General features: G+C 42.6%; 1 protein-coding gene across 1 annotated transcript in view; it reads left to right on the top strand.

The window, feature by feature from the left end:
* Lonrf2 (LON peptidase N-terminal domain and ring finger 2) overlaps positions 1-27,674 on the top strand; it is a 43,019-nt gene that overhangs the window by 5,503 nt on the left and 9,842 nt on the right. The window contains exons 2-10 of the mRNA NM_001029878.2: positions 9,920-10,038; positions 13,001-13,123; positions 15,065-15,220; positions 17,765-17,972; positions 18,545-18,641; positions 19,359-19,473; positions 23,228-23,349; positions 23,986-24,144; positions 26,784-26,946. Coding sequence (NP_001025049.2) covers positions 9,920-10,038; positions 13,001-13,123; positions 15,065-15,220; positions 17,765-17,972; positions 18,545-18,641; positions 19,359-19,473; positions 23,228-23,349; positions 23,986-24,144; positions 26,784-26,946 — 1,262 coding nt within the window. The remainder of the gene's footprint in view (positions 1-9,919; positions 10,039-13,000; positions 13,124-15,064; positions 15,221-17,764; positions 17,973-18,544; positions 18,642-19,358; positions 19,474-23,227; positions 23,350-23,985; positions 24,145-26,783; positions 26,947-27,674) is intronic.

Genomic DNA, 27,674 nt, shown 5'->3' with positions numbered 1-27,674 from the left:
TACACACATAATTCAAACATACATATACACATACACACACAAATACACATACATATACATACATACATACACACCCACACATACACACACACATACACACACACACACATACATATACAACATACACACATACATACATATACACACTCACACATATACATACACACATATACACATGCATACATACACATATATACATACATATTCACACACATACATACTTACATACATAGACACATGCACACACACATACAAATATATACACATATACTCACATACATGTACATACACACATACACGCAAATATATACACATGCTCACACTTACACATACCCACACTCACACACACAAAGACTAGATAATCTAGGGTTGTGCCTGACGTTAGAAGTTAATTGGATGGGTTAAAAAATAAACAAACCAGACTGCACACATCAGAAGTTTGGATGAAAAATCCCAGAAATGAGTTGTGTTGGTTGGGTTTTTGTCAACTTAACGTAAGCTAGAGTTGTCTGAGAAGAGGGAATATCTATTAAGAAAATGACCCCGTCTAATTTGTCAGTAGACAAGCCCATGGAACATATTCTTAACGGATGATTGTGTCAGAAGGGGCAAGCTCACTGTGGGCAGTGCTAGCCCTGGGAAGGCATGTGAGCCAGAGAAGAGCAAGCCAGTAACCAGTCTCACTCCATAGCTCAGCTTCTGCCTTGGTTCCTACCCTGACTTCCCTCGATGGACTGTGACCTGGGACATAAGCCAAATAAATGCTTTCTTCCCCACATTGCTTTAGGTCATGGTCTTTATCATAGCAATACAAAGGAAACCAAGATACAAATTAACAGAATGGGTCCTTACTGGAGCACAGTGAGACCAAGGCTGAATACAGCAAAAGTGTGCTGGACGCAGCAAAGGTTCTGAGGTCTATGATGAAGAGTGAAGAGAAAGGCCGGGAGAACACTTAAGGAAAAAGAAAAGCCAAGATTTTCCTGTAGTTGATGAAAAACTGTGACTCACTGAATCGAGATTCCTGACACGAGGAAAAGTTTGAAAGCAGTTAGAGAAGACCGGCAGCCGACTTCCACACAAAACTAACGAAGCTGGAAGATGGAGGGATGGCATCTTTAGATTACTGAAAGAATAAGCAAATAAAGAATTAAAAAGCTTTTCCAAAAGTTGTCTTCCAACCAGAAATGCCCTTCAGAAATGGAAAGGAGGTAGGGATGCTGTAGGCCAAAGTTACAGGCAACACTGAAGGACACGATTGGTGTCAGAATTGAGCTCTGTAGGAGCCTGAGGGAAAGGCTTCACTGAAGAAAAGCGTCCCAAGTGAAAGGACTAAGGATGGCATGGAGATGAGAAATGTAACTGCATGCATGAAAAGATGATGTTCAGTGGCATTTACAACTCACTTCTGGCAAAACATGGAGGGAGTGTAGAGCCAGGATGAGTGATGCATACTGTGCAAGAAATGTGCTGCCTCTGTGTGGTAACCACGGGAGACTTCTCCTGGTCACTTTGTATATTGTATTCAATTGAGCAACTGGCAAAAGGATAAAATGTTGAAATTTAAAAGCTCTAGTTGAAACAACAAATATCTGATCCATCCAAACGGTAGGGAAATAAAGAGGCCATTGAGATGGCTTAGTGAGCAGGTGAAGACACCAGCCTGGGGAGTCTGAGTTCTGCCCTCAGAGACCACATGACTAAAGGGAATGGGCTGCACTTAGTGAGATGCACAGCAAGACAATGCCCTCCCCAGACATGTATACACAATACTTTTTTTTAAAAGAACACAGTGGTAGGGAGTAAATGATACATTTGGAAAAGTGAGGATTTACTTTACACTGTAAGTGTAAAAGGTTGTTGGACTAGACTAGATGAAGCCTGGCTATATAGTGCTTATCTATCTATCAGACACCTTTTGATAAAAAGACAGAAAGGTTCAGAATGAAAATGAATGCAAATAAAGACAGACAGAAAGAGCTGTGACGTGACAAAGTCAGCATCAGGTAAATTAAAGGTGAAGTGTGTTAAGAGGGCTGGAGGTGTTTAGGATCTACGATCTCATTAAACAGGGAAAGGGCAGTGTTCCCGAGTGTGCATGTGACACGTGTGTGACACACACACACCAGGCAACAAAAGCAAAGGGAGATAATTGGTGAGACAGGGAAAGTAAAGAAGATAAGAGTATGTGTTGGAGTAAGACACCATGGTGTTTCTATTTCATAGGAGTCCTTAAATAGAGTATCTGCAGAACATGGCACCTGTTCAGGGCCATGAGCCTGTGGCTCCGTAGGCTAACTCCTGTAAGATAAACTCAAAAGATATTAAACATTGAAATTAAGCAGATTGAATTATCTGAACCCTAAACTTAAAGGAAAATTAAGCGACAGGTGAGCGCACTGTCTTCAAACGTTTGGAAACGAGGCAGTGTGTTTTTAACATCACTTCTCTTACTGTTGTTTTCGGATGCCATGACAAAATACCACAAACTGGACAATTTATAAAAGAAAGACATTGATTTCACATCTTAGCCTTGTGAAGGCTAAGAAATGCACAGTATTGAAGTGCTAGCTAGCATCTGCTGAGGCACTTGCTCCGTTGTAGCAGAGGCATTGCATGGGGGAAGCAGTGCGGAGCACAGAACTTGCTTAGATGGTGGGAACTAACTTGCCCTGTGATGACCTCATTAGCCTGTTTATCAAAGCAAAGCCCTCCTGGCCTGATCTCTTCATTAGACCCTACCTCTTAACACCCCTTAACAATACAGCAGAATATCAATGTAAGCGTAGGGACTTCCAATCATACTGGTCCAAGTGAGTCAGATAAGAAATCATGATTAAAATAAGGAAACCTGTGACCTGGATGGAAGTGAAGGCATTATATTGAGCTGGTGAGAGGAGTCAGTGGATCAATCATTTGTGCAGAGGCCTGGCAATCTAACACAGACCCTCAGTTCTTACAGGGCTTCAGGAGGGACCAAGTTCCCAAGAGCTGTTTTTCAACATACACATGTGCACAGTGATGTGTGCATATCTGCATTCGCTAATTCATTGGTTAGAAAGACATAAATGTGGAAAATAGGATAAAACTGTTATACCAAGGTCAGCTGCAAGTCTGTGAACTCCTGGCTCCTATTCTGATGCTAGAAAAAGAAAAGTACATTGAATTCAAAGAATGTGGAAAGAAGGGGAAAAGAGTTAACAGCAGAAGTTAATGGCAAAACCAAACCAACCAACAAACAAACAAACAAACAAAATGCATCATTCAGTGCTTCTAAACAAGCAAAGCTGCCAAAAAATATCCCCACGCTGAACTGATGGTAACCCTGGAGGTCAGCACATCTCAGGGAGAGGTTAAGTTTTGTAGACCAACCGGCATACACACCTTTTTAAAAGGGGGGTGGGTGGAATTTTGTGGTACATCTTTAAAACACCACAGAGAATGGGGAATAAAAGTTTAGAAATGCCCACAATGTCTGTGGAGTTGTGACAGGTTTGATGTAACAACTGAGTCCCCCATGAGGAAAAACTGAGTCTTCCTAAAGAAGGGACAGAGGTGCTCACTGTCATGTCTGCTACCTAGCATTAAACTGAAGGTGCTAGCCAGTGCCATGAGGGGAAAATGAAAAAAGGTGTTAGATTGGAAAAGTTAAAACTTTCACCTGCAGGTGCCTTATCAGCATACCACAGGAGAACTACCAGAAAATCCAAGAGAATTATCAAGATTGTTGAATATAGAAGGTCAGTATAGGAAGATCAGTGATGATTATGTCAGTAATGACAAACAGAAAACAGAAATTAACTGCAAAAAAATTCCTCAGAAGTCTGAAATGACTGGAAGGTGTTTGCATCATCTGCTAGTGATTGAGTCAGAATGGTGGTCACTCTTACCAGGGATCTGCCAAGTGAGAGCACGCACGACGAACTTGTCCTGAGAATGGCCTGGGTGGTGACCTCAGGGCTACTCAAGTAAAAGTTCAAAATACATATTTAAGATGTGGACTTAGTCAGTCCTCCATCACCCTGAGGCGGCAGCTCTTGAGAGTGTTGCTGCTCACCATTGTTGTCTCCGGAGACCCAACACAAATTCTACGGCTTTAGATGTTGGTTAATTGAACTTCTTCTAAATACTGAGGTTCTCTACACTGCCTGGCTCACACATTCAACAGCCTTGACAGCAGAGCAGTGACTCCATTCTGCTTGTGCTTGTCACCATGCAGGCTCACTCTGAGCAGCCGGAGGATGGGCTTCAATTAAACTCGAAATACAAAATACACATTCTTCTGGTTGTCTCACAGGCGGTGTCTCGGGAGGCCTCCTGACACCTTCTTACAGGGGAGTTAACTGATGACCCTTCTGAAATTTGCATCAGTGACTTGGCAGGTGTGCATGTAAGATTTCTGACATACATTCCCTCCACACAAAAGAATTAAATGCTGCTCTTCCTCTCCCATTGATCTTTGAGTGGTTTATAGACAGTTTCCCTTGGCTTCATCAGTTTAAGTCTCCCCGATTAGAAGATGGTTTGATTCATTTGATGTCTGTGTGAGAAGTGAATCTCATTAGTTTTGGACTCCAGGAAAAGCAGCCTTTGGAATGGGAAGAGTAAACCTTAAGGCTTTGTTGAGAAAGAAGAGTGATCTGAAAGAGCAGAGAGGTATCCTTAACCCAGTCGACCTCAGGACGAAGCTAGCCTATAGCTTGTGTAAGCAGAGGGATGGTGGATTTCAAATTCAGGTGTTGCATCTGAGGGCTGTGTCATTTGTCATGAACTGGCCCAGGAAGAAGCACAAGGGTGATGTGAATGACTAATCTGAAAGAAGCTGCAATGTTGCTGAGGGATTGTCATCTTCCAGCAAGGCAAAAAGACTTTCAGAGCTTGATTCCTTTATATCCCAGACCATAGAAAACCACAGGAACGTTTACATCTCCTTTTATGAGATAAGATGTGTGAACCAATCTTATGCATGTGCATAGATGAGAAATCCCGAGTGAATGCCTTAGTACCGGAGTCTAGCAGCCTGCTTTAAGAATATGAGGATAATTCGGTATCAGACAAGTCACTTAGCATAATCCACTGGAACAGGTTGAGGAAGACACAGTACTTCCATCTCTCAGATTCTGCAGCCTCCTCCTGGAACACAGCACCCCGTGCTAGGAATCGAGGACTGAAGGTAGCCTGGCTAATTTTATCAGTGATTGGATGTAATCTTTAATGTTAAGATTTTATATGGATGGATGTTTTTCAGGCATGTGGAATGATCCATGTGTGGGAGTTACTGAAGAACACACTAATTAAACCAACTAGAAGCATATGAGTTTTTTTAAGTGGGTGACCAAGAACTCATTTCTCAGAGCCTCTTGGTGCAGAAACTCAAGTGTTCAGCATTTTTTTAAAGTCAGAACCCACAATCACATCAGGTTTTTTAAGGGTAGGAACAGCATCTATATTTTTACAGAGCTTAATGGTATTTTTCCAGGCCTACATGACAGTTATCTCTAACTTACACTTATTTATTTCAGTTTTATGTTTTAGCCGGCACAGACATCAGTTGTTCTGGTTAATACATCTGGACATGGTCAGGGCATGGACAGTCTCACCAAAAGCACTTCCATGGTGCCTGTGGCTGCTGGGATGGAAGACTGAGGAACATCTCCAAATAAAGTCAGGACAAAATGGCACCACCTTAGCTGTTTGACACATATGTGCCTGCTGTGCTGTCAAATGCCAGAAAAGGGTATGACCTCTCCTGGAACTGGAGGAACACATGGCTGTGAGCCACCATGTGGGTGCTGGGAATTGAACCCAGATCTTCTGGAAGAACCTCCAGTGTTCTTAACTACTGAGCCATCTCCCCAGCTCTAGACATACATAGTCTTTTAAACTTAAGAGTCGGGTGGCAATGAGGCTCTGATTTAATCCCCACTGAGAGAGGGGGAGGGTTAATCTCAGTATGTCACAACAAGAGACTGAAGGGGAAGGGCTGGAAAGATTACAGTAGCAGAAAGTAAATTGTCTACACACAATGTGGCTATGGGAAAAACCCAAGGGAACCAGCTGGCAAACTGCCAGGATCTGAGAGCAATGAGCATGGTGGGCACAGGGTGTAGGGCCCATGGATTGGTCTCTGAAGCTCAGCTTGTAGTTCCAGTAGCATCTTCCATTAGATTTCTAAAAACCTCCAAAGGAGAGGTATCAAAATGCATGTGATCGTACAGCTAAGGAACCTTTACCTAATCTTTCAGTGGGAAATTATTAGTCTACAGTTATATTTCTGGTATAACAATGGGCTTTTTTTTTTAAAGGCAGGTCCTATGAGAAGAATTAATTGTATGCCTTCTAGATAGTGAAAATTCTCAATTTAAAAATGTTTTCTTTCTTCTTTTCTTTTTTCTTTTTCTTTCTTTTTTTTTTCTTTTCTTTTTGATAACCCACTCAGCCCAAATAATGTTGCTCATATGTACATGGAGGGCATTGTAACTTTTGTTTGTTTGGTTTTTTTTTTTTTTTTGGTTTTTTTTTTTTTTTTTTAATCTTAAGACAGGTAGCATCCAGTTTTACTTTAACTGTCAGTGATCCACTGGCCACAGGCATCGAGCTGTTTCCTGCATTTGTTTTGGAGATCTTCCTGGAGTTGTCCAGTCTTGTCTTTGACTATATCAGATTGTGTAACACAGAAGCAACATTCCTCCCTGAGGAAGAGACAAAGATGATCTCTCTGCTTTTAGTGCTGATTTTGCAGCACTAGGGCAGCCATTGAGTCTGTTTGGCTCTGGAGGGTAAGGGTGGTGTGAACTACTCACTGGATGCCCTCAGAGGAGAATCTATAGTAAATAGCTAGGGACCCAGTTAGTCCCACCCACTGCTCAGGTGGTTATACCCAGGACTGAGGAAGGACAGGACCTAAACCTCATTTGTCTTGCAGACTGCTATAAGCCCTGTGATAGGAACTGGCAAGGGCTCTTCACTGGGTACCACCCCTAGTTTTTGCAAAAGGAACAGCAGGGAATAAGACCAACCTGCAGGTAGGCAGTCATAAACTCAAGTGCTGCAAAGATCAAGGTACTGTGAACATTGAGATGTAAATGGCAGGGTTATGGAGAGTCTAGTAGTCCAGTGGGTGGGGCTACAGATGGTCTGACCTGGGAGGGACACACAACGAGAATTCTAAAGCAGCCAGGAAGTGTGCTGTTAGGTAGCTGATGTGTGGAGGTTAAAGTCTGAAATGAGAGATGAAATGACTGTGAGGGCAGAGAGGACAGATCAGTATCATCTAGGAGGGATGGTGTTAGGGATCTTTGAGGAGTGTTAGAGCGCATCTTCTATCCTGACTTCACCCAGGAGTAAAGAGAGCAGGGTGTATACTTGGTGTTTTGCTCATGCTTGATGGATGGCTATGACAAATGCTTTCCCGTGACTCCCATCTCCCAACTGGGGTACGATGTTCAGACTTCATAGCTAGATGGAGCTTTGTTAGGGAACAGGAAGGACAGAAAGATGGTTTGGAGTGGAGGTAAGAGATAGCTTGAACCTATGGAATCTCTTTCCATTTACCCTACAGCTGCAGCATTTGTGAAAGTCTCAAATAATACTGGGATCTAGGTGCCATTCAGTGGTCATTTGTATCAGTTATCTAAGGGGTCTTGAGGCTGTTTGAATGCAAAGGTGAACATGTCTCAAGCCCTTCATTTTGGATGCCAGGCGTAGCGGCTGGAGGTTTTCTAAAAGGTATCCTAAGGGGGAGGGAGGGGTGTGGGAAGGAAAACTGTCACTGCAGCCTGTACATGCCATGAACTTGGGAAGGACATTAATGAAGCTGGAATAGGGAGATGGCAGTGGATATGATCACAGTCTACTGTATTCATATGTAGATTCTCAAGAATAGAGAAAATGTTGTTTAAAAAAATACACTTGGGGGTGGAGGGATTGCTCAGAGGTTAAGAGCACTGGATACGCTTACAGAGGTCCTGGGTTTGATTTCCAGAGCCCACATGGCAGCCATCTGTAACTCTAGTTTCAGGATATTTGATGCCCTCTTCTGGCCTCAGAGGGCTCCAGACATGCATGTGGTACCCAGATTTACATGAAGGGAAATCACCCATACGCATATACAAAAAGCTTTAAACAACATTTGCTTGTGAGTTTTGCCAGTGAGCACCTCAAAGTCTGTATGTATACATGGTCAAAGATGGAACATATAAGGTCTCATTGTGGATCAGAACTAACATAAACACTTTCACTTGATGTTGGTGTTGGAAGAGCTTTGAACCTTAAGAGAAATATTCTCTCTATGCCAAAGAGTTCCATAATAGACCTGTATTACCAGAAACAAGAGTGAGCAAGTGAGTGATATATGATATGATATACTTTTCCTGGGAAGATGTCACACACACACACACACACACACACACACACACACACACACACCTACTCACCCCAAATAGGTACCCCAAATAGGTAGGTAGGCAGACCAAAAACCAGACACTGACAAAGTCCAAATTGTTGAACCAGTGAGTTTTATTGTGGTTACTTACAGAAATGTGGGCGAGGGGTTACTTACAGGAGCAGAAAGGACGAAAAGGCAGGTCCTGACAGTTTACTCTTCTGTTGAATTTTCTTGGTGTGTGACATGTATGAATGCAAAAGGACCAGTGTCTGCACAAGACACCCTAAGACCAAATTCTCAGCACAAGGAGATCTATCTGCTTCAGAGGAACAAAGGGTGGGGACAAAGGGACAAAGATGGGAGCTAGAAGAAGAGGAAGAAGAGAAAAGCAGCTAGGGAGAGGAGGAGGAGACAAAGGACCACCTCTGGATAGAGATGAGACAGACGTGGCCCATAGGCAAATGACAGTTTATAAAGGTACAAGGAGAAACCCCAGGTATTTAATTTTAATTGGGCATGTTAATTAGGCGAGCCTAAGGGGACTTCTGACTGCTAGTATTCAATAATTTGACAGCTGGACCTTGGTAGTAAGTCTCAGGAAGAGGAAATGGCTAAATAAGGGAATGGATCTTGGGGGGTGTCTAGCTTTAGAAATGTAATCTAACAATTTTTAGCAAGGCAGAGGGAGTGGGGGAAGAGCCGTGCTCACCATGCTCAGGTCTAGTGGAGCCCTTCCTTAGGTATGTGTTCATGTGTGTGTACAGTGTAGGTGCATATGAATGTGGAGATAAACATTGGTGTCAGCTGTTTCTCTCACATGAATCCAGGTGTCCACGACTGGGGACCAAGCTCTGCTTTACCTCCTCAGTGCCATGACTGCAGGCGTGTTTCAGTGCACCTGCCCTGTTCTTTTTCTATTTCGGTGCTGGGATCCAAGCTGAGGTCTTTATGATTGTATGGTGAGCGCCTCACTGACAGAGCCATCTCACAGCTGCCTTTGTTATTTTTTAAAGTGTGAATCTCTTAGCATGCTTCCCATGAAATGTATTTAAGGTGTCCCTTTAAAAATACCTAATTAAGCAGCACGGCTTTCTCTGGTACAAAATCGTTGAGTCTAGAAGTGTTTCACACTTTAAAGGCTCTCTTTCTCTCTTTAAGTCTTCCACCTCTAATTTGAAAATCCAAAGTCTGAAATACCCTCAAACCTGAAGCTCAGATTCGAAAGCATTTTAGATTTGGATTATTGTGCTAAGAAATTCCTTGATTTATTATTGGACATTGCACTAGTGTGCTTAAAGGAACAGTACGTATCAGTTTGTTTTTCTTGATGCATTCCGAAGTCTAATTAAATTTGTTTCTGTTTTCCTAAAAGAAACTCTGTAATTTATACCCATTTAACGAGTGAACTCTACATATGAGCACCGGGAGGAGTTGCTTCAGATTTGTCTTTGTGCTTACTTTCCAACAGTATTTTTAATGGCTGGAAACAATGTATTTTAAAATGCAGTCATTTATATTTCTCCTGTCTACCAGCCCCGGATGACAACTCATTATTGCTGCTGAGAGCTGAGTTATATTTAACCATGAAGAACTATGATCAAGCCCTGCAGGATGCTGAAGCAGTTTGTCAGAGGGAACCTCTCCTGACCAAGGTGATTTATGCTTGTCAATTGACCTGTTCCCCTCATAGGATGCCATCCTTCCAGCTGTTTCCACATGGATGGTTGGGATCAGAACTCAAGTCCTCACACTCGTACAGCTAAGACATCATCCCAGCCCTAGGTCATGGTATTTTATTCATAAGTTAGCATGATTGTAAAGATAGTGCATATCTTCTCTGTCTTATAGTAGTCTGAATTTAGCAATTATTTCATACTAAATCTAATTTACCAGACCAAGTTTATTCCTGGATTCAGATAATGCTTAAACAGAAATGTGCTTTTCTCTTGCTATTTATTTGCTAATGTGCTTTACTCTGTATACTGTTTAGCTCAATAGTGAGCCATCAGCACAGTCTCAGAATCGTTGTTCAGAATGCCTGGGAGCAGATGAATTTGGGGATTTTGAAAACTTTCATATTTTGAGGATAGTCCCATATATAATGATATAACTCAAGGCATAGACAAGGCATTACTTGATGCTTTATATACAGCTTACAAAATAATTAAAACTTTCATATGATTTCATACAGTATTTTTAAAGTTTTGTGCATGAAACAAAGCTTTATGTTGACATCAAGCCGCTGCTGAAGATGCTTTGCATTCTAGAAAATTTCTAGTTTTACAGTTTGGGGTTAGAAATGTCTATCCTGTATAGATAAGTTCAAAAGTTACAAGAAATTAAATCCAAAGGACTGGAGAACGATATGATACTTTTGAGTAACTAGAAACACAACAGGGAAACTGACCTCAAAATGACAGTTGGGAGTTACGAGTTGGTAAATAAGTGAACAACACATTGTACTCAGAAGACGATATACAGGATAGACACAGAGAAAATGAAAACCTAATCTAAGTAACAGAACAGAAAGAAAAATAAATTAGTTCTGTGGGATTATAAAGTAGTATAATGAATGTTCAGTTGGAACCACAGGAGGAGAAGAAAAATTGGAAAGCAAATGGCTTTCAAATTTAGCAGGAAACATTAATTTCAGTTTCACAAGATGAACAAGAAACCACTCAAAATAAACTCAAATCACAATCAGTCTGCTGTTTAAGCCAGAATTGTTAAGAGTCTTGAGTGTATCAAGAAAACAAGGCTTATGGGGAAACAGCAAGACAGATGGTTGACATCTCATGAGGAATCATGAAGGCCACATGGGAACAGCAAGATGGATGGTTGATGTCTCAAGAGGAATCATGGAGACCAGTCACCATGGGAACAGCAAGATGGATGATTGACACTTCATGAGGAATCATGGAGGCCAGTCAACATGGAAACAGCCAGATGGATGGTTGGCATCTCATGAGGAATCATGGAGGCCAGTCAACATTGGAACAGCCTATTTAAAGTGGGAAGGAAAAACATCAGTGTGCCTGCAAAGCAGCACCCACAAAATGGAATCTACTAGAAATTCATGCTAAGTGTGAAGACATGGGAAGATTTAAATGGCTTAGAAATGTAGTTTGAAAACACAAAGTATGCAAAAGTTAAATGGCCATATGATCTCAAAGCATATCAGAAGACACTAAAGGAATATTTGAGACACACTGGGAGACGTCATCTCAACTTAATTGGCACTTGTAAAACAACACCTTTAACTATATAGCATACATATCATTTAATGCCTAGTGGATTCAGTGTGCACAAAACAGTATTAAGATTAAAAATATTGACATCATCACATGAAGGTTCTCTCAAAACAACTAAAATTAGAAGGTAACAAGGAATAAAAGCTAGGAAATCTTTATGTATCTGCAACTTGTTTCTTAAACCATCCTTGGACAGAGAAGAAATCAAAAGGGAATTATCCAACGTTTAAATTAATGATAAAATACATTATACATTTAGCTTTTTACATGTAATTAGAGACATTCTTAGAGGAAATTTTATATTACTATCATCGCCTATTAAAGGAGAAGGGTCCAAATCTAGTCTCTTAACTTATGAAACTAGATCTAAATGAGCAAAATAAAACCAAGGTGAGGGACTGGAGATGACTTGATGGGTAAGGATGCATGCTGCTCTTCCAGGAACCTTGAGTTTGGCCACAGTGGGTGGTTCACAACAGAGCATCCTACAACCCTCTCCAATGTCTTCAGAAACCTGCACACACATGGCATATAAACATAGACAGTCACATGTAGATACATAAATAAAAATAAGTCTTATTAAACCAAGGTGAACAAAAGAAAGGAAAAAAATGTAAAATTGACAGTCAATAAGTGGAACCAGAAAACGCACATTATAAAGACAAGAATTTGGTGAGTCGATCTTCAAACTTTTGAAACTCTTGATCTTCAGAAGATATTGGTGCAGAGAAGAAAAGGTAAAGGCACATTAGGGGCATAAGAGGTGACCCTACCAATTCAGTAATAATGCACACACCTGGTTAAATGGTTAAGGAATTTGAGCAGGCATTTTACTGAAAAAGATGCGAGAATGTCAAATAAATGTCAGAAAGATGTATCACTCTCAGTCCCACCCCACTGGCCTCTGAGCACCTACACCTGTGACCTGTACACGTGTACACATCTAAGACTTGGTAAATGTTAGGATATATAAATCATAACTGTTTTACTTGTTATAGTTTATATTTGACGTAAATATAAACGGATATTTCGTTCAAGATTGCTTTAGCTATTCAAGAGTTTTTATAAATTAAATGAATTCATAAATATCATAATAAAATTAAGTTGACAGATTCCTTTTTCTTTCTTAGCATGTCCTTTAGAACTTCTTTGGGCACATATATAAGTTACAGGCATCCCTGCATTCTGGTTGTAGATGTATTTATTAAACAGTGAAGCTTGCCAGTTATCAAGACGGGAAGATACAGGATAGACACATCTACCTAATCAAATTGTTCTAACACATTTTCTAGGGCTGTTGTAGCCAGATGTATATAATCTTGCTGTGTTTTAAAATGCACTCTTTGTCTTTGGGTAAATCCAGGGGCACCATATAAAAGCCCAGATTCTTTCTGGATTGGGAAGACATAGAGAAGTGTTAAAGGAATTTATCTACTGCCTTGCTTTAAACCCTGAGTGCAACTCGGCGAAGAAAGAAACACAGAAGGTATTCATTGTCATAAGCAACCTCCCCCTTGGGTATCACATTTGACATGTGGCTTTGTGTCATGGGGGGGATCCCTTGCTGTAAGAGCAGCAAACATGATTTCAAATGCCTGTGACGGTGTAATGAACAGCACAGTAATAATAATAGGCTCCCCATTTGATAACTCCTAATTGAGTATGCAGCAGTGCATCTGATGAGGCAGTGCACACACAGCCCAGATGTGATGAGAGATTGGCAGGAGAATCACGATGCAATACAAGGCTGTGGAGATGGAGCATTGATCCTAGCTAGGGCTTGTGAAGGACCCAGTAAGAGGCATTGAGACATGTGTACAGTTCACTCCACAGACTTCCCCTGTGACGTGCAGCAGAGCTTTATCAGTGTGGTGCACACATACACCATTGCATCCTACTTAGTGTAGGACTCCATCCATCCATCCTTGCCAAATGCCTAGACAGTACTCATGGCCTTTATGTAGCATTTCCAGTGACTGGGGGCTTTTGTTTACCTTCAGTGTCTCCTGTGTTAGCATGGTTTCACTGAAGCAGCTACCAATACGTCTACACTATAATTTCTGCTGACTAGTACATTTTCTTTTGTGGCGCTTTAAAACACAAGTCGGTTTTCCCCTCCACACTTGTGAGAGAGAAACCGCCTTAGATCCTTAAGAACGACTTTATTTCTGGAACGTTTTCCTTGCAGAAGAGGGTTTCTGCGGTCTCCTCCCTGTGAGCTTTCTCGTTTACCCTCTGGCTTCATCATCTACATCTGGCTGCCACACGTTGAAGTTTTCCACCCCTGTGTTCACGTTGGGAAATTCGCTTGCATCTTACCCATAAGACCATACCCTCTGATCTTGTTAGAAATGTAGTCAGCTGAAATAAATAGGCATGATTTGTCTAAAGCAGAACTTCCTGGGAAGATACCATTTCTTCTTGTGCTGGTGTCTGCTGCTCTGCGCTGCAGTCAGGTTTCTGGCCTCTGTGGCAGCTTGTGCCAGTAATGTCACATGGCTGAGCTCCTCCATCATGTTCACCATACCTACAGAGCTCTTCCTCTGAAAGTGTGTCTCTCCCAGCTGACCCTCGCCCCGCTGCTGTGAGAGTCAGAGCAAACTCAAATGGAGCACGGATGCTCAGGTCCCAGGATTTTGTAGATTCTTGTCTGCCTGGTACTGCTTACCATGTGATGTTTCTCCCCTCCGGCATTCTCTGGCTGATGGACATGCCTTATCACGGAATTAACATTAGTCCACTGATATGCCTGAAATGCAATCCTGTCCCCCACAGCTCTGCTGAAGCCGTAGCAGAGCCATGCCGTGACTGACATCCCGACCAGTCTTCACTGCTTGAAATTACAGAGGCTGTTTACCACCGTGCTCCATGTTCACAGTGCAGCATGAAGAGCAAAGAAAGAGATTTTAAAAACAGAGCTTGTCTACGTTTTTTCCTGTGCTGTTCACTACTCTTCATTTGCATCAATCCCTTGGGTTCAGCTGAGCCTGCAAGGCTTGGCAGCCAGAATACCTAGCTGGCCTCCCTTCCCCGGTTGATTATGGTGTATAAATCTTAAGCCTGAGTTCTGGCCTGTTACCAGATGCTCCCTGGCCCATAAACAGAGCAGCACTCTAGAAATTCCCAGTCCTGTGGGTAATGACATCTTGGATTTAATCTGAGATCCCTGCAGACTCTGCAGCCTTCAACCTTGACACTTTGGGGTTTGATGCAGCTCATAGGAACCAGATAGAAGACAGACGTGATGCTCATATTCGGTAGGACAGATGGAAAGGGATTGGAATGCAGTGTTAGTAATATACTGTCTGTGGTTTCAAAATGTTTACAATTTGCATTGGCTTCTGTTGACTGAACCATTAAAATGTGTTAGAGACCTTTTCCTCCAGGGTATTTGACCATGTGTTTTCTGTTTTTGAAATTTTTATAGGTAATATGTGAGGTGTTCTTTTCAACTTCAGAAAGTGAGCACCAAACCTCAACATCTTCCACTGAAACTGGACCAGAGGCCCTGTGTGAAGGCCAGACGAATCCCCAGTATCCTCTGGAAGAAGCAGGCGGTCACGCTAATGCAGACAATCCTAAGGTGTGGAGTGCATGTGTCTGCCACTGGGTTGCATGTCATGGCCTCCCATGGGCTACATGTGACTAGTTAAAACTTGTAAGTGAAGTCATTGGAACTAATGGGACAGTGATGGAAATTCTGGAGCCCCTCCAAACATCTCCATACATTTCAGAACATCTACAGAACATCAGGAGACCTGATATTATTTCATCTTAGAGAAAAGAAAGCAGAGATTGGTCTAAATGTATGATATATAACTTATACACTGATGCATATGCTACCGATGTGAAGATTGCTCTTCCCAGCAATAAGTTATCTTGTGGTTTACCATGAAAGGTGTAAAGCATTTCTGATTAGCCAGTAGAAAAAGCCAATCTTGTGAAGAGCACAGCCCCTGTTTTCTTCCTCAGAGATCTGTTTTGTGCATGCAGAGACTAGGGGTAAACACTGGGTGTCGTCTTCTGTTGTTTACACTTCATTTTTGAGATAGGATTTCTTTTTTTTTATTATTAGATATTTTCTTTATATACATTTCAAATGCTATCCCAAAAGTTCCTTATACCCTCCCCCCGCCCTGCTCCCCTACCCACCCACTTCTTGGCCCTGGCATTCCCTGTACTGGGGCATATAAAGTTTGCAATACCAAGGGCCTCTCTTCCCAGTGATGGCCAACTAGGCCATCTTCTGCTACATATGCAGCTAGAGACAAAAGCTCTGGGGGTACTGATTAGTTCATATTGTTGTTCCACCTATAGGGTTGCAGACCCCTTCAGCTCCTTGGGTGCTTTCTCTAGCTTCTCTATTGGGGACCCTATGTTCCATCTTATAGATGGCTGTGAGCATCCACTTCTGTATTTGCCAGGCACTGGCATAGCCTCATACGAGACAGCTATACCAGGGTTCCTTTAGCAAAATCTTGCTGGCATATGCAATAGTGTCTGGGTTTGGTGGCTGATTATGGGATGGATCCTCAGGTGGGGTAGTCTCTGGATAGCCCATCCTTTCGTCTTAGCTCCAAATTTTGTCTCTGTAACTCCTTTCAACTCCTTTCATGGGTATTTTGTTCCCTATTCTAAGGAGGAATGAAGTATCCACCCATTGGTCTTCCCTCTTCTTGATTTTCTTGGGGTTTGCAAATTGTATCTTGGGTGTTTCTGGGCTAATATCCACATATCAGTGAGTGTATATCTAATGACTTCTTTTGTGATTGGGTTACCTCACTAAGGATGATGTCCTTCAGATAAATCCATTTGTCCAAGAATTTCATAAATTCATTGTTTTTAATAGCTGAGTAGTACTCCATTATGTAAATGTACCACATTTTCTGTATCCATTCCTCTGTTGAGGGGCATCTGGGTTCTTTCCAGCTTCTGGCTATTATAAATAAGGCTGCTATGAGCATAGTGGAGCAAGTGTTCTTATTACCAGTTGGAACTTCTGGGCATATGCCCAGGAGAGGTATTGGATCTTCTGGAATATTATGTCCAATTTTCTGAGCAACCTTCAGACTGACTTCCAGAGTAGTTGTACAAGCTTGCAATCCCACCAGCATTGGAGGAGTGTTCCTCTTACTCCACATCCTCGCCAGCATCTGCTGTCACCTGAATTTTTGATCTTAGCCATTCTGACTGGTGTGAGGTGAAATCTCAAGGTTGTTTTGATTTGCATTTCCCTGATGATTAAGGATGTTGAACATTTTTTCAGGTGCTTCTCAGCCATTCGGTATTCCTCAGTTGAGAATTCTTTGTTTAGCTCTGTACCCCATTTTTAGTGGGGTTATTTGAATTTCTGGAGTCCAGCTTCTTGAGCTCTTTGTATATATTAGATATTAGTCCCCTATCAGATTTAGGATTGGTAAAAATCCTTTCCCAATCTGTTGGTGACCCTTTTGTCTTATTGACAGTGTCTTTTGCCTTACAGAAGCTTTGCAATTTTATGAGGTCCCATTTGTCAATTCTTGGTCTTACAGCACAAGCCATTGCTGTTCTGTTTAGGAATTTTTCCCCTGTGCCCATATCTTCGAGGCTTTTCCCCACTTTCTCCCCTATCAATTTCAGTGTCTCTGGTTTTATGTGGAGGCCTTTGATCCATTTAGATTTGAGCTTTGTACAAGGAGATAAGAATGGATCAATTCACATTCTTCTACATGATAACTGCCAGTTGTGCCAGCACCATTTGTTGAAAATGCTGTCTTTTTTCCCATGGATGGTTTTAGTCCCTTGTCAAAGATCAAGTGACCATAGGTGTGTGGATTCATTTCTGGGTTCTCAATTCTATTCTATTGACCTACCTGCCTGTCACTGTACCAGTACTGATCCTAGATTATGGGTAGTGTTCACTGGCCTGGCTGTCTCCCTGGTACTAAGGTTACAAAACCAGATGCCAGATCCAAACCCAAGGCCTCACAAATGTTCAGCAGGTACTTTACCCGCTGCTGAGCCATCTCCACAGTCCCTTCCCATAGATTTCAGAGAAGGCTAACGCATGGTTTAGTTTGCTTTGGTTTGGTTTCCTTGTGTCCCATGGTCCTTGATTATTCAGGGCTCTCTTTCTCTACTTAAACAGACTCCATCTGAGAAGTCAGATGCACCCGCGGATATCAACTCTTCGGTTTTATATTTTATTCTGGGCCTCCACTGTGAAGAGGATAAAAAGGCTCTGGAAGGCATCGTCCCAGCGGCACCCAGCAGCACCTTGAAGAGGCAGCTTCCCAGTGATGCCCAGGACGATGAGGAGCTCAAAGCGAATACCCCTGAGAAGATTCCCAAGAAAGGTCAGCCGGCCGCTTCTTGCCGTTATGTTCTGAAATCAAAGGGGTAGAGTATTAGTACTCAACCGGTCGATCGTAAAAGGATCTCCACACAAGTGAAATCCATAAGGAAATGAGGAGACCGGCTTCTTTTCTAGAGCTAACTTTGCAGGGACTTCATATTGAAAAAGAGAGCCGGCATGGTGGGCACACCTTTAACCCCAGCACTCAGGAGGCAGAGGCAGGCGGATTTCTGAGTTCGAGGCCAGCCTGGTCTACAGAGTGAGTTCCAGGACAGCCAGAGCTACACAGAGGAACCCTGTCTCGAAAAAACAAAAAGAAAAGAAAAGAGAGAACACTTAGATGAAATTTTAATTGTCCTGAATGTGTACCAACTTGATCAATTCTTCTTTTATATTTACTGGAATATGAATGTATATGATACTATCCATATTTTTATATTTATATATATATATATTTAATCAGTATCATTTGCTAGCACTGTTGTTGACACTTTTTATCCTGAAGAAATAAATTCATTGTATGGTGTCTTTCAGAAGTCCAGATGTTAGTTATAATGTCTGAAACTTTTTCAGATGCAGACTCCCCACCTCAGAGGAATGCGAGCTCGTTAGAGGAAGAGCCAGAGTTCACAATCGATGCGACTGACTTTGAGTGTGCGCTGTGCATGAGGTAGGCTGGTGCAGAACATGTGCAGTTCTTTAGAAATAGTAAGCCTTGCTGAATTCTATGACTGCGTGTACGGTACTACTAGTGAACACAACACACGCATACTCGCGCATATGTGTGTGTGTGTGTGTGTGTGTGTGTGTGTGTGTTTCTCAATTTGAGTTACTATTGCGGTGGTAAAACACAATGCCAATAATCAAGTTGGGGAGGACAGGGTTTATTTGGCTTACACTTCCAGATCATAGTCCATCACTGGAGGAAGTCAGGATAGGAACCCAAACAGGGCAGGAGCCTGGAGGCAGGAGCTGATGCACAGGCCATGGAGGGATGCTGCTTACTGGCTTGCTCTCCATGCTTGCTCAGCCTGCTTTTTATAGAACCCAAGGGTGGTACTGCCCACAATGCCCTGGCCCCTGCCACATCAAGAAAATGCTCTCCAGCCTTGCCTACAATCTTAATGGAAGCATCTTCTCAATAGGGGTCTCCTTTGCACAGATGACTCTAGTTGTGTCAAATTTAACATAAAATTAGCACAGTATGTATCACCAGTTATTGATTTGTTTTCTAAAACTCCAGTGAAGATGTAAAGGAGAAGTGGACGTGAATGACTCTGGGCTTGCATAGAAGCCGTGTAAGGCATCCTTTTAAAACAGGCAGCTCACCTGAAAGCCTGCTCTGGAAAGTCATAGCTTTCCCAAAAACTCATGCTCTTCTTTCCAGGCTGCTCTTTGAACCTGTCACTACACCCTGTGGACATACGTTTTGCCTCAAATGCCTTGAGCGTTGCCTGGACCACGCCCCTCACTGTCCACTGTGCAAGGACAAGCTTTCTGAGGTGAGTGGCTCCCGAGAGGAAGCCTCTTCTTGTGCTTTGGCGGGTGCCTCAGGCTTTCCTTCCACCACCTACTGTTAAAAATCAGGTTTATTTGATTGAAGATGGGCCATTTCCGTGTCTTTCATAAATCAAAACCATAAAGAAGCATTAGATGCAGAAGTAGCTAAGTATTAGAGCAATTTCCAGGTATAAATCATTGAGTTAGATTGAAAACAGCTAGAAGAATATGTGGAGTATACGTCCACTCCAAATGGTTTGATACTTACAGTGCATTTAGTGTGTGTCTGGGCTGTTTCTTACTGCTGCCAAGTCTCTTTTATGCCCTTTCCACTTAGTTGTTACTGTGTTTGGTCTGAAACCAAATTCGGTAAAATGTAGGGTGTATAGGGAAGCTATTTGTTGCTATTTATCCAAAATGTAAACTCTTGAGTCCAAGTGTATTGAGCATGCAGATAAGATAGAGGGCATTGCAGAGCTGTGTGCTGTGTGCTGGCTTTGTTGTTCTCATTCACTTTCCATGATGCAAATTCTTTAGCCTTTTGGAGGGGTAAGGACTTCCTTCACACCCTCAAGTTGAGACTGGCAATCTTTGTTTTAATTATATTTCAGAAATATGCAACCTGCAATTGCTAGAGTAATGTGTGTTTTTCCCTTCCTTTCTCTCCCTCTAGCACACACTAAACACACACACTGAGACACACTCCTATGCCTTAATTAGCTTTTTAAAAATATCTGACATGGCAAGAGAGGGTGTTAAAATGAAAGAAAACTTAGAGTGATTGTAACTTTATTTCTATTTTTTTAAAGATTTATTTATTTATTATATTTAAGTACACTGTAGCTGTCTTCAGACACTCCAGAAGAGGGAGACAGATCTCATTACAGATGGTTGTGAGCCAATATGTGGTTGCTGGGATTTGAACTCAGGATCTTCCGAAGAGTAGTCAGTGCTCTTAATCACTGATCCATCTAACCAGCCCTGACTGTAACTTTAATTCATTGCCAAAACATGTTCAAATAAGTCAGCACCATGAAGAGCTGTCTAAATGAGTACATACTTGTGGTACCAAGTTGCATGGCAGTGTACATGCTTGTGTTACTAAGTTACATGGCAGTGTACATGCTTGTGTTACTAAGTTGCATGGCAGTGTGCATGCTTGTGGTACTAAGTTGCATGGCAGTGTACATGCTTGTGGTACTAAGTTGCATGGCAGTGTACACGCTTGTGTTACTAAGTTGCATGACAGTGTGCATGCTTGTGTTACTAAGTTGCATGGCAGTGTACATACTTGTGGTACCAAGTTGCATGGCAGTGTACATGCTTGTGTTACTAAGTTACATGGCAGTGTACATGCTTGTGTTACTAAGTTGCATGGCAGTGTGCATGCTTGTGGTACTAAGTTGCATGGCAGTGTGCATGCTTGTGGTACTAAGTTGCATGGCAGTGTACATGCTTGTGGTACTAAGTTGCATGGCAGTGTACATGCTTGTGTTACTAAGTTGCATGACAGTGTGCATGCTTGTGTTACTAAGTTGCATGGCAGTGTGCATGCTTGTGTTACTAAGTTGCATGGCAGTGTACATGCTTGTGTTACTAAGTTGCATGGCAGTGTGCATGCTTGTGGTACTAAGTTGCATGGCAGTGTGCATGCTTGTGGTACTAAGTTGCATGGCAGTGTTCATGCTTGTGTTACTAAGTTGCATGGCAGTGTGCATGCTTGTGTTACTAAGTTGCATGGCAGTGTACATGCTTGTGTTACTAAGTTGCATGGCAGTGTTCATGCTTGTGGTACTAAGTTGCATGGCAGTGTGCATGCTTGTGTTACTAAGTTACATGGCAGTGTGCATGCTTGTGTTATTAAGTTGCATGGCAGTGTACATGCTTGTGTTACTAAGTTGCATGGCAGTGTGCATGCTTGTGTTACTAAGTTGCATGGCAGTGTACATGCTTGTGTTACTAAGTTGCATGGCAGTGTGCATGCTTGTGGTACTAAGTTGCATGGCAGTGTGCATGCTTGTGGTACTAAGTTGCATGGCAGTGTTCATGCTTGTGTTACTAAGTTGCATGGCAGTGTGCATGCTTGTGTTACTAAGTTGCATGGCAGTGTACATGCTTGTGTTACTAAGTTGCATGGCAGTGTTCATGCTTGTGGTACTAAGTTGCATGGCAGTGTGCATGCTTGTGTTACTAAGTTACATGGCAGTGTGCATGCTTGTGTTACTAAGTTGCATGGCAGTGTACATACTTGTGGTACTAAGTTGCATGGCAGTGTACATGCTTGTGTTACTAAGTTACATGGCAGTGTACATGCTTGTGTTACTAAGTTGCATGGCAGTGTGCATGCTTGTGTTACTAAGTTACATGGCAGTGTGCATGCTTGTGGTACTAAGTTGCATGGCAGTGTGCATGCTTGTGGTACTAAGTTGCATGGCAGTGTACATGCTTGTGGTACTAAGTTGCATGGCAGTGTACATGCTTGTGTTACTAAGTTGCATGACAGTGTGCATGCTTGTGTTACTAAGTTGCATGGCAGTGTGCATGCTTGTGTTACTAAGTTGCATGGCAGTGTACATGCTTGTGTTACTAAGTTGCATGGCAGTGTGCATGCTTGTGGTACTAAGTTGCATGGCAGTGTGCATGCTTGTGGTACTAAGTTGCATGGCAGTGTTCATGCTTGTGTTACTAAGTTGCATGGCAGTGTGCATGCTTGTGTTACTAAGTTGCATGGCAGTGTACATGCTTGTGTTACTAAGTTGCATGGCAGTGTTCATGCTTGTGTTACTAAGTTGCATGGCAGTGTGCATGCTTGTGGTACTAAGTTACATGGCAGTGTACATGCTTGTGTTACCAAGTTACATGGCAGTGTGCATGCTTGTGTTACTAAGTTGCATGACATATTATTAAATCACATACACATTGCCCCTTTCTGAACTTTGCAGAGGTCACAGGATGGTTATTAGTGTTGGGCTATGCACATGTGTGATGACTTTAGACAAGTTCTGAGCATGCGTGGTGGTTCATTAGGGAGTATCTCTGTGGTCTTCCCCAAGCTATTATCATTCTTTGCTGACAAGCACATGTGCCCTGCAGCTTTATGCATGTCTATTCCCAGGGTCCTGAAGATGACTCCCTTATGCCTATGAAAACAAAAAGCTTGTCCCAAAACCATTCATAACACAGGCATTGTATGACTTTTTCCACTGTCTCATGAGGGGGTGTGCAAAGAAGGGAAGCCTGGCACATATATGGTGAATGTGGATGAAAACATCACAGAAATACCCATGGCTCTGTGTGCTAACCAGAATATCTATCAAGACTTTCTTTCTTCTCTTTTCTTTTTTGTTGGTTGTCATTGTTGTTGTTGAAACAGGTTCCTCTGTATAGCCCTGACTGTCCTAGGACTCACTCTGTAGACCAGGATGACCTCACACTCAGAAATCCACCGGCCTCTGCCTCCCAGGTTCTGGGATTATAGGTGTGCACCATTACTATTAGGCACAGTAAAGTTTTTCAAAGAGAAAAAAAAAAGAACCATTCTGTAGGTTTGATAACTATAAGCCCCTTCAGAACAAAGACGTCCAGACATCAGTTTTTATTGGATTGCCAGAGAGTGCTAGTGACTCAAACAGCAAATGCCAGACAACCCTTTCTCTCATGTACAGCACAAATCCTGCAGGCCACACACAGGGCTAAGCTTTGTCCCTCAGGATGAATTAACATTCAGCATCATTTTGCATACCTTTTCTGTTATAGCTGTTGGCAACCAGAAATTTTAATGTAACTGTTCTGACTGAAGAGCTGATATTCCGATACTTACCAGATGAGTTATCTGACAGGAAGAGGGTCTATGATGAAGAGATGTCAGAGCTGTCCAAGTAAGTGCTTACGTCATGCGAGCTTTGTCCTTGGTGCAGAATAATAAGGAAAGTCTTTGTTAATAAGAGCCAAGCCTTAGATTTTGTTTTATAATAGAATTGTTTAGCCTTTGAATGGAAAAAAAGTGGAAATTTAATTGTAAGTAATAATAAGAAACATTTCACAATATATTTTTGGAGAGTTATATATTTGTTTTCTGTATTTAAATAACTTTCTGAATGGAAAGACAAAAGTCTGAATAGCAAGCAGGATTGTGACATATGATTTCTTCTCTGTGGCTGGTTAAAGTTTGGTGTTTCCAAACAGACCTGGCCGATCATTCATTCCTACGTATGTCTGTTACGTGGTTTTTGCTTTGTGAAGTATTTTTAAGGGTGATTCAGCTGTAACCTTTACAAGTGCAGTAACATAACTCAGGATGCTGTCTCCCATCAAATTAAATATGGCAGACTTGGCTTAAAACCTGGCTGAGCAGAGACCTTTCTTATGCCAGGATCCTTGGCAGTCCCTGCCCACTCAGCCCTGAGTCAGGCTCAGATTTTATTTGGTTGGCAGGTTTTGAGTGTTTTAGCAACTTCTTGCTTCTGCTCTGAACAGCTTACACTTCTAAGTCAACATTTCCTCTTGCTCTGCAGTCTGACCAGAGATGTGCCCATCTTTGTGTGTGCCATGGCCTTCCCTACGGTTCCTTGCCCTCTCCATGTGTTCGAGCCCCGCTACCGGCTCATGATAAGGAGATGCATGGAAACTGGCACCAAGCGGTTTGGCATGTGTTTATCCGCGGAGAACGCAGGGTAAGGAACTGCATCTCAAGGCTCCTAAAGAAGTCTTTGCTTCCTGCTTTTCTTGAAGAACAACTATGCCTGGAACCCCTCCCCCCACCCCCCATCCCCGCAACCTTTTTTTTTCACCAGTTACTTCCACAAAGTATAAGCTTAAGGCTAGCCAAAATACCACCCCGCCTTTTCTAGTGTCATCTCTGCCCTTTCTGTTTACCCCTTTATCACATTCCCAAGTCCACCTCTGTGTCACCACCCGCACCACCCTCGGCCTGCAGTTCTCTCCTTGCTCATCTATGCACAGAGCTCTGGTCTAGAAGAAAGACTGCTTACATCATCAGTGAAGCTTTGCTCAGTCTCCACAGCTCTAACATTTTCAATCCTATGCAAACTGTGCCATGAGAGGCCACCTCTTGTTGCTCCACATCAGTTGCCTGGAGAGGATGCTGTGAAGTGGTAGGCAGCTGGGGCCGGCCTTGGAAACCTGAGTCCCTTCCTGTCCTAAAAGAGGCCATATCAGTGCTATGTGGGCATGACCATGTGAGGTTACACATCCAAGTGCCAGCTGGCTGTGCATATACTTCTAGAGGAATCTGGACAGGAAAAAAGCCACCTCCTTTATGCTGACACCTGCTACAAGAGAAGCTGGGATGTGTATCCTGTCCATGTGCCTAGAAGGAAGAGGAGAATATATTATAAAGGCCACTCAATGGTTTCTACCATGAATACCCAGGGAAAAATAATTTTTAAGAGAATATACATATATGAAGAAAATCCTAAGATTGATTTCCTTGAAGCTGTGTCTGAAAGACCATGTTAATGGATGCTAAGACTCGGTCCCATAGAAAGGCCATTTCTATCCAACTAACTCATTGCATTGACATCCCAAGAGGATTTTGTTTGCCCATTTCAGAATCAATGAGACAGGCAAAGGACCGAGACCAGATAGTTTTGAATAAATCAAATGACCAGAAGGAAGGACCCTCCTATAATATCAGAATCATAAGCCATAGTCAACAGACTATGGAGGTCAGAACATAGCTGCTCAAATATGAACTCCAAATGTGTGTAAAATTGCATGAGAGAGACTATTATGGAATAAGGGGCAGTCTAAATAGGACAACAAAGGTTTCTTCCTTACTTTAATAGTTTGTATGTTTTTAACAGATCATTGCTATGAAAACCAAAAACATCTGAAAATGTTCTTAAAAGTTAAGAGAAAATATAAGAGATTATTTTCAGAACTAGGAGCAAGCCAAGATTTTTTCTTTGTAAGACACTGAGTGTGCACCTTATACAATGCAGGGGATTAGTAAATCAGTGTATGTTACAGTTTGTCTCATCAGAAGTCAATGAAAGTGGGGTGACAGAGCTCCATCAGCTACACCAGGAGAGTGAACACTGGAGAACAAGAAGAAGCCCCAGATACATGATGAACCTCAAACATGTCAGAGAGCAGAGGGCACTCGGGTTCCTCTAGAAAAGGAGAAGGGAGCCAGGGAGATAAGAGTGCATGTGAATTCCGCTAGTGTTTAAAGGCACATTGATGGCCATTTGTGGATCAGCATGAGACCGCATCTTCTGGGAGCTGCAGGCAAGAGAAATTTTTATCCCTCCTGGGTTCTTGTCTGCAGACAGGATAGGATGTTCGTGGATGGGATGGGCTCTGCAGCTGAGGCAGACATGGGAGAGCTGACATTCGGAGGTTGTTTGAGGATAGCTAGAAAACACAAGACATCTTCAGGGTGCCTCCACATCTACTGCAGGCAGGAATGAGGTAGTTCTATGGGGTAACCAGGAAGAGAAAGGTTTTATTAGATATAAAATTGGTTTGTGACTTGAGAATCCAGATAACATCTTTAGTTTGGAGATATATAGTGCAGTTGGTCACGATAAGAAGATAGGAATCAGGCATCTTAGGATTCAAATCTTGACTCTAAATCTTACTGTAATCTTCATAAGCCTCCATGTTCCGTGAGCTTAGGCAAGCACACACTATATACTGCTGTGTATACCAACACGATGGTGTATGTACTATCAACGAAACACTGGTAAGAGTTTTAGTAGCAAGCATGGGTAAGCACTCCAGAGTGGGAGTAGATGCAGCTACGAATGATATCCTGCATAGCCCAGCATGTGAGAAGCAGGCAGAAGAACGGTGTGGAGGACCAGAGAGGTCAGAGATCACAGAAGAGCAGAAGAAGATGTGAGTTCAGTGGTAGGGTGTGGGGGATGGTGGGGTAGAAAAGGGAGGCAGAGAGACCCAGGCAGTGACTACAGACTGCCTGCCTCAGGACTTGGCATGGGACAATGCAGGTGAACGTGGGGATGCTCTGGGGGCAGGAAAGAGTACCTGAGCAGCACCAAATCCTGAGCTTACAAGTGCCGCTCAGATACTCTCTGCCAGCAGGGCCTGGCCAAGCTGCTGAAGTACCATGTTTAAGATTTGGTCTCATCTCATAGCCACCGTCCCCAATGCCCACAGTACTCAACAGAAGGACACATTATCTCTTGGGAGAATAATCTTGCTGGTCTGATGCAGGGACCCCTGTTTGTTCACGCTGACTTTACACTCCTCCAAAAGCCAGACTTCCGAGGGAAATGGAAGCATCTGAATTTTAAAAACCTTCGTCTCTTCCCAAACTCTCTTTCAGGATTTCAGAGTATGGGTGCATGTTGGAGATAAAGGATGTCAGGACTTTCCCTGATGGAAGCTCTGTTGTGGATGCAATTGGGATCAGCCGCTTCAGAGTCCTGAGCCACCGCCACCGAGATGGCTACAACACGGCGGACATCGAGTACCTGGAGGACGAGAAGGTGAGGGTCATCAGCATCCCTCATCCTGTGTTCCTGTCCACTGTGGAAAAACATCACTGGGTTTCCGCTTACAGGGTTATATCCTCCTTAACCCAGCACTTAACCTGTTACTCTCTGCATTCTTACCTGAGTTAGGGCCAGTACAGAAGTCTCCTAAAATACAGTGCCTTTTACTGCCTTTAGGGGATATGGGCTTGTTGTCCATGTTTGATATTCTAGCCTGGGGACTGGCCTAGAAAGGCCAGATACTTCCCAGCTGGCATTCTGTCTCTGGTTCCTTCATCCATAGAGTCTGTTGATGGTGCACTGAAAGTGTTGCAAAATAAATTATGCCTCTAGAGAAGATGTGTAGGCATGTTTGCCTCTTCACTTAACCCTAAAGAACATGGCTTAGCTATGTGTAGCATCCATCTGTAGCCCTGGATTCTCTACATTGCTGAGGAAGGAATGGTTGAGCCCATGTTTGAGGCCAGCCTGGGCAACTTATCTTGACACTATTTCAAATGCCAAACAGTAGAGCATAGAAACTTTCTATTAGGTCAGGTAATCTATAGATGACTCAAGATGTAAGAGGCATGGACATGTGTTCACTATATGCAAATAGTACATCATTTCATATGGAGTTGTGCATCTACGGGAGATACCGTGGCTCAGCTCCCATAGATACTAAGGAATGGTTGTGCTTTAGGCCCTGAAAGTCACGTGGTCTCTCCTACAACTACTCGTCT

Source organism: Mus musculus, chromosome 1, assembly GCF_000001635.26.
Source record: "Mus musculus strain C57BL/6J chromosome 1, GRCm38.p6 C57BL/6J".
NCBI lineage: Eukaryota > Metazoa > Chordata > Mammalia > Rodentia > Muridae > Mus > Mus musculus.
This window is presented reverse-complemented; position numbering and strand designations above follow the sequence as displayed.